This window comes from Sinocyclocheilus grahami, unplaced genomic scaffold, assembly GCF_001515645.1.
Source record: "Sinocyclocheilus grahami isolate Dianchi unplaced genomic scaffold, SAMN03320097.WGS_v1.1 scaffold176.1, whole genome shotgun sequence".
Lineage (NCBI taxonomy): Eukaryota > Metazoa > Chordata > Actinopteri > Cypriniformes > Cyprinidae > Sinocyclocheilus > Sinocyclocheilus grahami.
Window position 1 is genome coordinate 4,033,445 of NW_015505355.1, and position 14,278 is coordinate 4,047,722.

Below are 14,278 nucleotides of genomic sequence, written 5' to 3' on the forward strand. Positions count from 1 at the left end.
TAACTCCACATCTGAGCCGCTGTCATCGGAAGCCTGTGTGTTGCCGTGTTAGAGTGTTTGTAATGAGCCGATTTCGTGTATGAATATAGAAGCCCATGACCAGTGTTGTGGGTAACGCATTACAGGTAACACGAGTTATGTAATCAGATTACTTTTTTGAAGTAACTAGTAAAGTAACGCATTACTTTTTAATTTACAAGAAAATATCTGGGGCTTTTACATTTGCCAAAGATAGAACTTTTTTTATTAAAAGCAAGCAAGCAAGCCCAGCCCAGATTTAAAAAGTAACGCAAAAGTAACGTAAGGCATTATTTTCAATCAAAAGTAACTAAGTAACGTAATTAGTTACTTTTTCAGGAAGTAACTCAATATTGTAATGCATTACTTTTAAAAGTAACTTTCCCCAACACTGCCTGTGACTACAACTACCATCATTTGACTCCCCCCCCCCCCATTTATTGATTGAAAGCTCTCCTGTCCCTTTGTTGAGAGAAATCGAGAGTAAGATGTTACTTTAGTTCTAGAATAAATGTGAACATGCATTAATTCATCTCACTAAATAACAAAAAAAAATCAGATTAAGTTTTCCTCAAAATTAATAAAAACAGTTAAAAGCAACTCAGAATATGACTCAAAGCTGCAATAATTAAATATGTTAATACAAATATCCTTTATGTATTTAATGCCATTTTATTAACCAATTTGCTGTTGACCGTCGGTGATCCAATTCAAACATGCCAATAAGTAAAAATTACACAAGATAAACTAAAATTTCTTCTTCTTTTTTATTGCTGAAGAGTGTTGAACTTTCTTCTTCTGCGTTCTACTGTACAGACGTGAATTTACATTTCCTTCAGCCTGAGGCTCTTGGTGTGAAAGGGCTTTTACATTTGCCAAAGATAGAACTTTTTTTATTAAAAGCAAGCAAGCAAGCCCAGCCCAGATTTAAAAAGTAACGCAAAAGTAACGTAAGGCATTATTTTCAATCAAAAGTAACTAAGTAACGTAATTAGTTACTTTTTCAGGAAGTAACTCAATATTGTAATGCATTACTTTTAAAAGTAACTTTCCCCAACACTGCCTGTGACTACAACTACCATCATTTGAATTGTCATAAAATTATGAAATTATCATACATTATGGGATTTTTTTTCATTATTGATCGTATATCGTACAGAGGTCAAAATTATCGTACAAATACGATTACGTCTGGCAACACTGATACTGATAATTGAGGGCCAATCATATGAAAGATTCATTTAGACCACTTCAAATGAAAGTTCGGGCATTTATGAGGGTGGGTAGTTGGGCACTAGCACGTCACTGACACTTTTGTCCTTTTCGTATACACTATATTAACCTTTGAGAATAATTTATAACAGCCAAATTACTTTGTTTTGGGACAGTCTAATAAGGACTTTTTAATTATATTATTCATAGTCACACAATGAATGTTCAAATTTGCTATATTAATTTTACTCATGTTTAGAACGCCAAAGATTTAACATAAAAAGAATTCATATTGCATAAAACATTTTAGTTTTCACGTCATCCAGCCAGTCACAGTCATCGTTCTTGAGGTTAGACAGCCAATCAGAATGTTTCTTGTACACACTCCTCTGTCAAACATGGCGGCGTGCACAAGTAGGACGAGAGAAATGATGGGCTTGCTACGAATTTTAAGACATTTCCCTCAGAACGAACGTATGTTACTGTGCTTTATGTTCCCCATTACCAAGTCCATATTAGATGGTAATAACAGAAAAGACCACTAATGAGACGATCATTAAAACAATCATCTGCTCAAGTGAATAACTCTGCGTTTACAGCCCGTTGTAGTGAATAAGTTAACTATTACTGATACCTAACATGATTTGTACACATACACAGTATTTATTTTATTCCTAGGACTTCTGTCGACGTCTATACTGAGGCACGCTGCAGCGTCAGATGGACCTCCAAAATTCACTCCTCCAACCAAACCAGTTATAGACAAAACACAGAAAGAAGCATCTCTGCGATGGCTTGTGTGTTGTTGAGTAAATGCATATGATTGTGCTTTAGTTTACACCTGCCAGCTTCTTGAGGTATAACAGGTTCATTAGAAAAGGTTTATTGGAACGTGTCGCTCAATCAGCATATAACATGTATAAATGACATGTAGTTTGCAACATTTGTAGAAATGTGAATTATTGTTAATAATAATTTTAGCAAGACTGTAACTGTTAAATGAATAATGAAAGAAATAGTATAAAAACTAGAATTTACTGTAGTCGTTTTGAGCTATTTGCAAATAATATTTTTATTTTAAAATATGCAAACATTCACTTTTATTTGTATGCCTAATATGTAGAAAATGACATGAACCATTTAAAAGGTAGCCTGAATTTTCCAAATTTGGACAAAGTTTGCATCACTGGATGTTACTGTCAGCTGTTTAATATTTCTATCATAAAACTTTTATTAGTAACATGTTTCATAATTCAGTTGTTTTGCAAAATAAATGTCTGATTAGGTTTTTGAGTCCAGAGTTCATCCCTCCTCGTCAGCGCACAAACCCTGTGAAATTTTCAGTAGAACGGAAAGACATGATACAAAGACGGAAAGTTCTCAACATTCCAGAGTTTTACGTTGGTAAGAAATACTGGTGATTGTAACACACTGCAAGACTCCTCGGTTTTATGGTGATTTGTGATTGAAAAATGTCCCTTTCTGTTCCTCCTTAAATATTCTCTTTATTGTTTCATGTAGGCAGTATTTTAGCAGTGACCATGACTGATCCTCATGTGAACGGGAACTTGAATCGCTTTGTTGGAATCTGCATTCAGCGCTCTGGAAAAGGATTGGGTGCTACTTTTATACCTAGGAATGTTGTTGATGGCCAAGGTAAAAAAAAAAAAAAAAACTTGTAACATTTCAAAACTTTTTTTTTGATTCGTTGCATTATCTGTTCGGTAGTGCTGCAACAACTACACATTTTTTTTTATAATACAATTATTAAAAGACATAATTGACAGATTAATTGATTATCAACATAATCCTCAGTTGCAACCCTACTGTTCTGATTTGTACTGGTTTCACTTTAATCATAGTATCCACTATGCATGGAATCTAATGCTTTTTAATTTTGTTGCCATTTTGTTATCAAATGCATAGTAATAAGTTTTCGTTCACTCTAGGAGTGGAGATATGCTATGAATTGTACAATCCACATATGCGTAAGATTGAAGTGTTGAAGCTGGAGAAGAGACTGGACGACAATCTCATGTACTTGAGAGATGCTCTTCCTGAGTACAGCTCCTTCAACTTTGACATGCAACCTGTCCATTATGAGATAACAGGAGACATTCCGGTCAGTCCGGTAAGGCGTTCTAGTTAAACATTTCTCATCTGTAACATTCTGTAACGGTAAATTCAGCCACTACATTAAAAAAGTTTCCTGTCGGTTTCTCTTTCTCTTGTAGTTAAAAGTAAAAATGAAGCCAAAACCATGGTCTAAACGTTGGGAGCGCCCCAAGTTTAACATTAAGGGACCCTGGAGATGATGGAGCATGCTCAAAAGTGGGCAGAACCGTGGAGGCCATGCGATATGCTGAAGGAGTATGACACATTCAGTCTAGAGGAGCAGATCTTCAAGGAGGTACAGGGAAAATCTCAGAACGTGAACAGTCCATAGAAACCACTTCCAGCCTGAACAGAGACAATCCCTTTGAAGGGACATGAGGCTGAGGTGACACCTTTAAAGATGCTGAAAAGATCTGACTTTGGTGAGACATGCTGATGTGGTTCTGGTTCTGGGGTTTGCCTCAAAATGGATTCTGGAGATACATTCAGATGACTACATATGATACATCAGAACTTTTCATGTGTGTGTATTTTACATGCTTCTCACCAGCTCAACCACTGATGCTTATCTACAAATAACCATCCTAAATTAAAATTATATCAATAATTTATTTGCTGATGTTTATCGTCTTATATTTGTGCCATTAGTGTCTGCAAATGCAGTTGTGTACGCAGTGATACTGCTGCCTTGCAATTAGTCACTGTTAGCAATAGAGGGCAGAAGAGAACACTCCAAAAAATGGTAATTGATATCTGAATAGCAAATAAAATATCCTAAATAATGATACCTTAATTCTATATTCAAAAGTAATGAAATTGATTAGAAGTTATTTCATGTCATCTAATTTTGCATTTTTTTGCAGTCTGAAAATAAATTACGCTACTATTCAAAGTTTGGGATTACTAAGATTTTTTTAAGAGATTAAGAGACTTCAAATAAATGCTGTTTTTTTTTTTTTTTTTTAGCTTTTCTATTCATCAAAGAATCACAAAAAATCATTACATTTACATTTAGTCATTTAGCAGACGCTTTTATCCAAAGCGACTTACAAATGACGACAATTGAAGCAATCAAAATCAACAAGAGCAATGATATGCAAGTGCTATGACAAGTCTCAGCTTAATGCAGTACACTTATTATTACATTACATATATTAAAATAGGAACCTTTTATAATATTTCTTAAAATTAAAGTTTTTACCATTTCTTGTCTTTTTTTAAATCAAATGAATGGAACCTTAGTGGAACATTTAAGCTTTTCAATAATGTAAATGAAAAGGAGGAGGCAGTTTCGGGCTGTTTTCTACATGGAATGGAATTCATGGAATAATTGAGAAACTGAGACTTAGATTATACAAGCACAGCTGTGAATATAACCCAATTATTTATATGTATAGGTTAAAGACTATTAAAGAGTAACACGCATATTCATTTACTCTATGGTACAGAGTAAATGAATGTCTATTTCCTCTTTAATAGTCTAGTAGTTAATAAACGTTTAATATTCATAGTTTAATACCTGAGTAAAACAACTTAAACCAGCATGATAAGATGGCTTTAGAGTGGTCCTGGGCACTTTTCAACCCAAAGCTAACCTAACTAATCTCAGGCTGGGACAGCAGCAGACGAATTTAGGCTGGTTTAGTATGTTTTTCAGTGGAGTGCTTTAATACAAAATTCGCAACGTCTTGAAATACAGTAGCTGTTCAGTAAACATCTCACTAAACTCCACTTAAACAAAGGTGTGCACAGATTTTCATATCAGTGACTTCTAATGTCCAGACGTGCTATTTCAGTTCAGACCCTGTGTTCGAAATGTATAATCCACAGCGTGAACTTGTCGCATTATTTTGGTGACATGGTATTTTGTCCTAAATCTCGTGCACGTCTGTGCGCTCGAAGCTCCGCCCATCCTGCTGTTGTCAGTGACGTCAGCGCTATCACTTGTGGATACTCGTGCAACGACGCCGCAGTCCGCGGTCTATTCTGCAGTGAGCAGGTGCAGCCGGTCCTTCACCTGGATACCAAAACAACACGTCTCCCGTTATCCGAGGATATTTTCGGTTACGCTGGCTCTGTTTGTATGAAATCACAATAACACTGTGTCGTTCTCTTTCGCGATATGCACGGTAAGCGTTTATCATTTGAAGTTCCCTATAGGTTTGCTACTCTATTGTGATGCTTGCAAAAAGGTTGCCGTCTATTGTTAATATTCTATATGTTCAATGTTTAATAAGCATTTTTTTAGACGCTTAATCATTTTGTCCGAGAGAAAAGAGCGCAGTTTCGGAACAAAAGCCCGTAACGTGTTCGAGAAGGAGCGGAATCGCTGTCATTGATTTCAATCACATAACGGACAAACTTGTTGTGCAGGTTGTGAACTTATACAGCAACTCAATCCGGTTTAAGCTCTATAATAAGCTGAAACATAAGAGCTGGATCATTGTAAGTGTTTCCCAGCGGGACGCTGAAAGTGTCCTCAGAGATGCAACACACCTGTCCCACTAGTGCACCTGCTTCCAGGATACCGGTGTCTACAATGACCCTTATCATCCAGCCTCATTCCATTTAGAAAATGCACTTTTAGTTAGATTTGCTAAATTAACGCTTAGTTCATGCAGAGTTCATGTTACATGGATGTTAGTAATAAATCGCAAAATAATTACATATTATAATTACATAGGGATTAACCTACATATTAATTTTTACTCAGGATTAAAGTTATATTTTTTAACTTATGCTTGGCACATGTTGTGGAGTTAAAACACAGTTTGGTTGTGAAACAACAAACAGAAAAGATTGATGATCAAATTTTTCACGAGTAATTAAAAAATGAGATATTTTCACAGTCAATTAAAAATATTTTAACATTAGGCTAACTAAATTTGTCACTGTTGCCAGTACTTTATGGTATTTTTTGTTATTATGTAGGTAGACAGATATATTTTTTATTTGTTTATTTAATTGATTTACTTATTTTTGCTTTTTCCTGTTTTTAATGTCTCATCCAGATATTCAGGATTGGCTGATTTGTAAAATATTACATTTGGTCCCTAAATCAGCCCGTGGAAAACAATACTGTTTGCCCCTAATATGAATATTGTGGGGTTTGTGTCATGTGAAGACATGTATTTAAGATGTTAAGATCTAAAAGCTAATTAAAATTAATTCTTATTTTGTACTACATATCCCAACCAGCCCTGAAACTAATGTAAATAGTTTGATAGTTTTAATGGGGTCCTATTAGTTAATGCATTAATTAACAATGAGCAATACATTTATTTTAGTTTTTGTTGGTAATGTTAGTTCATGCTATCTCAGCTCCTTTAAATAATATTAAAATATACAGCTTTTAATTTCTATAATGTATTAGTAAATGTTGAACTTAACTTTAACTAAGATTAATAAATGCTTTAGAAAGATTTTTCATTGTTGGTATATGTTAACTAATGTATTGTTAACAAAATAGAACCCTGTTGTAAAAGGATCAAGAGGGCCAACACAACTTTGTGACACCTATAGTTGTGAGTCAGAAAATAAATTTTGGTTTCATCATGTCGTTCAATAGTATTACTCAGAACTTACTCACTAGATCACCCTGTAATGTGAAGTGTGACCCAGGCTATTTCCTTTGAAGTTTTTTAGATTCACAGACTGTTGTAGAAGTAGGTTATGTAGTGTGTGCCAACTGCCATATATTCTCGTAACTCTCTCTCTCCAAGGCTAGCGCTGTTAATCAAAGCATAGAGGCTACAATCTGTTTCGGCTCTTGCATCCTCTCAGTATGTGGGGCATGGGCCAGTCGCAGTAGTAAATAACCTGCGTGATGAATGGATGAGTCTGGTCAGGGGAAATATGCTGACCATCATTTCTTTTCTCTTATCGGTACGGTGATAAACTCACCACTGTGAAATACGTCAAGATGGCTACATTTATCATCGTCGGTTGTTGTTCATTTGCTGACAAACTTGGCTTTGTATGTAATGATCTTGGGTGGCAATCAGTTATTTTGTTTTAAAAGCATCAGTGGTCTGGAATAATGCTGTGTTGTTTAAATGTTTGCTTCGATTCTCTCTGAGATTTTTGAGGCCTAATCTTTGTGTAAATGTCAGCGGAATTTATACCTTATTGCGATTGTTCTTGGAAAACGTAAATCCTTTGCAAGTCAGAATTGTGCTGACATCACATGCATATGCACTATGCAGACAAGGCCTTTATCTAAAGGATCTATGCAGATGTCATCATTTCCTGTAAGATTAATAGTGGTAATGTTCATGTGTACAAGATGTATCATATTGCTGTGTACACTATCGTTTGGGGTCAGTAAGATTTTTTTGTTTGTTTGTTTTAAAAACAATTAACACTTTTATTCAGCAAGGATGCAGTTCTTTTGATCGTGTTGTTCACCAAAGAATCCTGATAAAAATGTATCTGTTTCCACAAAAATATTAAGCAGAATATTAGACTGATTTCTGAAGGATCATGTGACACTGAAAACTGGATTAATGGCTGCTGAAAATTCAGCTTTGCATCACAGGAATAAATTACATTTTGAAATGTATTCAAATAGAACACAGTTATTTTGAAATTATATTTCCACAATATTACTGTGTTTTCTGCATTTTGATCAAATAAGTGCAGCCTTAGAAAGCATAAGAGACTGCATTCAAAACCATTAAAAAAATCTTACTGATCCCAAACTTTTGAATTAGAGTGTATGTAATGTGTATGTATGAATAACTGAGAATGCACTGATGAAAATGAATTAAAATATTGTGAATTTGACTTGACATCATCTCAGGCAGAGATTTGCTGGCAGTTTGAGGTAAGTGCCTAATATAAAGTGTGTTTGTGGATGGTTGATGTGACATGCTTTCTATTTGAGTTTCATATCTCATTCGCAAGATTTTTCACTCTTGAATGCCAACCACCCATGTTCTGTGCGAGTACTGGTGTGTGTGCGAATGTCCCAGTGGGAACAGGGTGGAGTGCCCCAGAAATATGCCTTATATGTCACACACACACACACACAAACACACAGAGGATTGCTTCCTAGTAGAGGATGTTGGCTGCCCTAAATACCGATAGTAGTGTGTGTGTGTGTGAGAGAGAGTTTACCAGAGAGATATAAAGAGGAGAGAAAGGGATAAAGAAAGGGAATGAAATGGTGTGTTATGACAATGTGTCCTCAAAACACTTTTTAATATAATCAAATCTGCGAGCGTCAAATTCTCTTGCATCATCCAGAACACCACAATCTCGTACTGTGAATATCAATCGAGTTACTGAGTTACAGTTACAAAGCTTCACTACTGTTCTTGTTCACCTTCAAATAAAAAAGTTTCTCTAAGCTTGTTGTGCACCTCTGTTAAGGAAAAAAAAGATATTCTGCGTGGAATAAGAATAATAGACGTGCCTCTCTGAACTTAAGAAAGATGGATAGTGGACTTGAGTAAAATGAAGTGCAGTAGAGAAGACAAGTGGTTCCTTGAACATGCATTTTCAAGAGAAAGTGGCCCCCGCCTTCTGTGCTACTGTTTATACAGACACGCATGCTGTGAACTATGAGAAAAAGCATGTTAAAGGGAACTGAAGCACAAGCGTTATTTGTGTAACTCCACTTTAGATGTGTGTTGGTGATAAGAGATGAGAGGTATAAGATCTGTTGCTGCAGTTCACCTGCCTGAATTACAATGAATAAAAAAGTGTACAGAAATGCACTTGGAGTACTTGCGAGTGTCATGTTTAGACAAATTCCCTTCCAGTCCGTTAATTTAATCTGACAGTCGTCTTGATAACAATATTTGGCTGCTCTTTTTTATTTTTCAATAAAACACTGTACTAAACATCTCTGTATGAACTCGTTTTTGTCTCAAGACTTCTGTTGTTACCGCTATCAGTAGAGTTTTGTGTAGGTGGTACATTATTTTCAAAAAGGATAGCGCTTTAACATTTTAGCTCCACTCACCAGACATTTCATTTTAGATCTGCCACAACCAATGTAATAAAATCTATTTCAGGTCAAATTTAGCAGAGTTTTAGTGATAATCACTGGACATTTAACTTTAAAAGTGTCACAAAATGAACAAGAACCATCGCAATATAATTTAGCAAAAATGTTTTTCCAGTGAGCCTGGGTTGCAAATTTGAGCTAGTGGGTTCCCACTGGTATTTTTAACATGGTTTTAGAAAAGCTTTTATCAGTATTATTATTATGTATTTGAGTAAAATATGGTCTGTACAACATGAATTACACACAGTAATATGTGTTGTTTAAAGATTTGCTAACCAGTCGCTAAATAAATATTTTGAGCTGGTGTTTTTGACGAATCATACATGTACAATAGCAAAATCTTAACGTTTTAAAACACACAGTGTTTTCAAATTTCATGGTTAAGGTATGCGTTTTGAGTGAAATTAGTGTTGTAAAACTGTCTTCAAGCATTATTAACCACAGAGATTAAAGCCATGAGGGAAACCCATGGCGAATTAGCCTCCCATTAGCGAATTAGCCCCAAATTGACATTACAAATTAAGTGGTGTACAAGTATGCAGTTTCCATCTAATTTAATGGGGATAAAAACAGAAATCTTCCAAATGAAAAGATTTAGTTTCAACAACGGCAATAAAAGTCAGCAAGAAAATAGAACAGTGGTATAGTAAAATTAGTACTCATAGAATTAGCATTCATATAGCTGCCTCACTTTTCACCTGTGGATATGCTGCTGTTTATTTTGCCAGTGTCTGGAGATAAATATGAATCTGCTAATCATACAGATATAATATAGAGATTTGCCGCTCTGTTTTATGTTGTGTTGGTGTGTTGGTGTTTTGCTGTTCACTTTCACCTCTGCAGCATCATTCAGTACAACTCTCTGAATGGCTAGTGTGGTCTCTGCTGGCATGTTTCATATGCTTGTTTCCTGTGTGGACAGAGGAGTCCTTATTCCCCTTCTTTGCACAAAGCATGCTGGGTAGTACACTCAGAACAGACATGTGCTGTGTGAGTAGAGTGATATGTTGAATGCTGATTTGCTAGTGCCGCAGGTGTCCATCACTAACATTTCAAGGGACATTTGTATGTGGCTGTGCAAGATGAAATGAAGTAGAAGGACGGGACAGACGGTTCTTTGGCACAATGAAAGAGAGAGGAAGGTTTCTAGGAGAACACACACTGGTAGAATTTAGCGTTACCTGTTGTTTCTGACATGAGTGTTGCTGAATGTGAGGTTTGGGGCTGTTTTGACTGAATGATTTTGGGTGGGGTGGCATGTTAGTGTGTTTGTGTGTGTAAAGGAGAGCTTATATCATGTTCCATGGCTTGAAGGCTCAGACTCTGTTTGCAGTTGTAACGCCAACTCTGGTCTTACACATACAGAAACACACATTCACACTGCATGCATAATAGTGATATTGTCCATACTGACACAAATGAGGAAGCGTTCTAGGTAACAAATGACAATTAAAGGCTTTCTAGTACCCCACAGTAAGACTCAATACCCAATTCAATACTCCTTTTGAGAACAACCAGAAATGTATCTTATTTAGCATGCTTAAAGTAGTCATTATTACACTTTCAAACAATCAATGCTATGGGTAAAAAAATAGACTCAGCAAGTAGCTTAATCTCTGAATTGGACATTTAATTAAAGACATTTAATGTTGACAAAATAGGAAATATACACATAAATATACATCTTATAGGCATATGAAATATAAAATATTTGTGTTTATGTAAATATATATGAACAAGTGTAATTTTTATAATTGTTGACAGCCTTAATATAGACTTATATATATATACTGTATATATATATATATATATAAAAAAAAAAATTTTTTTTTTTTTTTTACATATTTGTATATCTATATTGGTTTTACACTACAACTATATATTATAGATTAATAATTACTATATATAGTTTCATGATAATAATCTTTATTTCAGATATGTACATTTAGGTTTATCATCCAAAAGCATCATTTTATTGGTTCCCACAAATCCATGACCTTGGTACCAATGCATTACTTTAGGAATACACCATAAAATATACAGTAGCTGCCTCTCCTTGTTTATACTATCTAATGAAACCCCTTGGTTGTTATAAAGACACTTACTGATTCAGAGAAGGAGCGGTTTCTAATTTTATGTCTCTCTGTCTTTGTAGTGAATGTGATCAGTTTTTGTATCTGTGCAGCCCGAATCTCAAGTAATGTTTTCTCAGAGCTTCGGGGAGACATATTTGTGTGGGTGTAAATAGAAATGTTGCTGCTGCCTATCATAAATTTATTGCACTAAAACTGTGAGACTCACAGTGACTTTAATTTCAGTTAGAAAGAGCATTGCATAGATGAATATGGGGATTCACTCCAAATTATCGATCTGTGTACGGATTTTAAGAGCCATTCCCAAAATCACAGAGTCTGGCTTTTTAAGTAAACTACTGTCAAGAGAGGCAATAAACTAACAGTGTTACTTGTGTTAACATTTAATTGATCCTATGTGAATTCGGATATAGAATGTGGTTGTCACTCATAGAATAGGATTAAGCACTCAGAATAAGAGTGACAATGTATTTAGCTGCAGTGTGTACGTGGCCAGAAAAAGCAAGAGAGGTATATTAGAGTTACTCTAATAAACTTGGATCTGCAGGCTGTGCTATAAGATCACTGATGTACAAAGTCTTCTCCTCTCCTCTTCTCTCTCGCCTCATCTCTGCAGCATTAGATAGAGAGAACCAATTTAATATTCAATCTAGTTTAGTCTACATGAGAACAGTGAAATTGAGAATGGAATTTAGAGAGCAGTTTTTAATAAGCAATTCATCCTGGGTCCATTACACCTCTGAACCTTTCATCCACAACCCGAGCCTCTCTAGAGCACAAGTTGTTCTAGAAAAATTTCTGAATTAAATAATAGAAATGACTCCCTCCCTGATTCCCATAAACACTCCAGTTATCGTGAACAATGTGTCTGAATGGACCGTGGATGATATTTGTTTGTTTGTGCGGCTTTATGCAAATTATGTGGTGGATTATATAAAGCTGATTTAGAAATTAATCAGAATCTTCAACTAGTAATGGCATGCAAATGTCAGGTATTGACTATGTGCATAATATAAATGAGCTAAGAATTTCATGACTGTGTGTTTTTTCTTTGACCTTTAGTTTTGTGTTTTCCGTGGATGTTTTCTTTTTTCTTTTTTTATACACATTTAACAAAAGTTGAACAGTCACTTTAGCTTTGAACATCATACTTAAATTTTAATATCTCTCTTTTACTCTCTCTAATATGTTATAGGGAAGTTTTTCTGCAAATATTACCCAGTGCCTGGAATTTTAAATTTAATTATGACTTTCTCTTGTTCCTAAAGATAAGTATTTTAAGTTGAATGATAAATGGAAATTGTAAATCCTCTTTTATCTTTTAGTTTGAGCTTTGCCAATAGAGAAACTGGAGCGTATATTCATTTTAATTCCCTTATATTGACCACTGGAAGAAAATCTCAGATTAGGCCCTGAATGAAATAATTGGGTTAAACTGAATAAGAAAAATGTTTGTCAATGTCTGTGTATGTGGATGTGGTCTGTAGGCCTATATGTGTGCGTTAAAGGACTTTGTCTTTGTGACTGAGATCCACTTCACCTTCCTCTCATCTTCACTTCACTAGCTTGATGACTTGCATGTTGAACTGTGTATGTTATTGTGTGATATATATATTTAGAGGGCGATCATAGGAAGGCGAATTCATAGATACTAGACATGAAATAGTTACTTATCTGAATGAGTGGTTTATCGTACGCATGAATAAAAATAGTCTATAATACAACAGATTAAATACAACACAGCAATAATATACACAATGGCCTGAAGAAAATGGGTGTTCATTCAAAGAAGGTTTTCCTATGAATTAATTAGTAGAAAAGTCAGTTTCTCCTGTGCATTTGTGCCTTTCTTATGAGGAAAATGAGGGAGTTTATCCCCTGCATTCCTTTTAGGCCATAAAACCAGTGATATCAGCATTGGTTACCATGGAACCAGAGGCCTGTTCTGCCTTTCTGAGGTGTTAGGTGCATTTTGGGGGAAGGGTCCATAGACCCTCGTAATTGGCCATTTGGTTAGGTGATGGGGAGTTCGATATTATTTGTTAAATATAACAAAAAGTTGTGTGTCTGATTGGTCCAAATGCTACAGATAGTTCACCCAAAAATGAAAATTCTGTCATTAATTACTCATTACCTCATGCCGTTGCAAACCTGTAAGACCTTCGTTCATCTTTGGAACACTAATTAAGATATTTTTGATGAAATCTGAGAGCTTTCTGACCCTGCATAGACCGCAAGGGAACTACCACGTTCAAGAACCAGAAAGGCAGTAAGGACATCGTTAAAATAGTCCATGTGACATCAGTGGTTCAACCTTCAACATTAGCTCTCTTAAAACACCTTATAGTGTTATAATGATAAAAAACTGTGCTGAGCTAGATTAAGCTTTAATCGATGCAAACCAAACTATCACTTTAATGTAATAAAGTTTTTAAAAATGTATTTATTATTTTTTTGCATTCAGTAATACATTTATCATTAGATTGCTCCACAATGGATAGCTGATTTATAACAGAAAATCAAGATGTAATTCTAACTGAAAGTGTCACGGACATTGATTTTTCATACTGTAAAGCTGCTTGCTTTAAATCAACCTCATGTATAAAGCACTATATAAAAAAAAGTGACATGACTGGAGTGCCGATTGCAGAGCTCATGCAAACATACACGCATCGCTATGATCAGATGCTTTCTTAGCTGCTGTTGTCTCACTGCTGTCATTTTTGTTGTGTGTTTATTTCGTTTTTGAGACGAAAACGTGCACCACATACACAGCAGCACCTGGTTCAGCTGCGTTTACACTGCGACTCTCATAAAGCGTGTTTGT

General features: G+C 35.3%; 1 protein-coding gene and 1 pseudogene across 6 annotated transcripts in view; both read left to right on the forward strand.

Annotated features, from left to right (window-relative positions):
* The first annotated feature begins 1,571 nt into the window (after window positions 1-1,571).
* On the forward strand, window positions 1,572-3,943 carry LOC107593898 (39S ribosomal protein L19, mitochondrial-like; annotated as a pseudogene).
* Window positions 3,944-5,320: 1,377 nt separating this feature from the next.
* Window positions 5,321-14,278, forward strand: part of LOC107593809 (intersectin-2) — a 39,827-nt gene continuing 30,869 nt past the window's right edge. For all 6 annotated transcript variants that reach the window (XM_016283683.1, XM_016283686.1, XM_016283688.1 and 3 more), the window contains exon 1: window positions 5,321-5,474. Coding sequence is in view for 1 of the 6 variants with exons in the window: in XM_016283684.1 (XP_016139170.1) it covers window positions 5,468-5,474 (7 nt within the window). In the remaining 5 variants the exon portion in view is untranslated. The remainder of the gene's footprint in view (window positions 5,475-14,278) is intronic.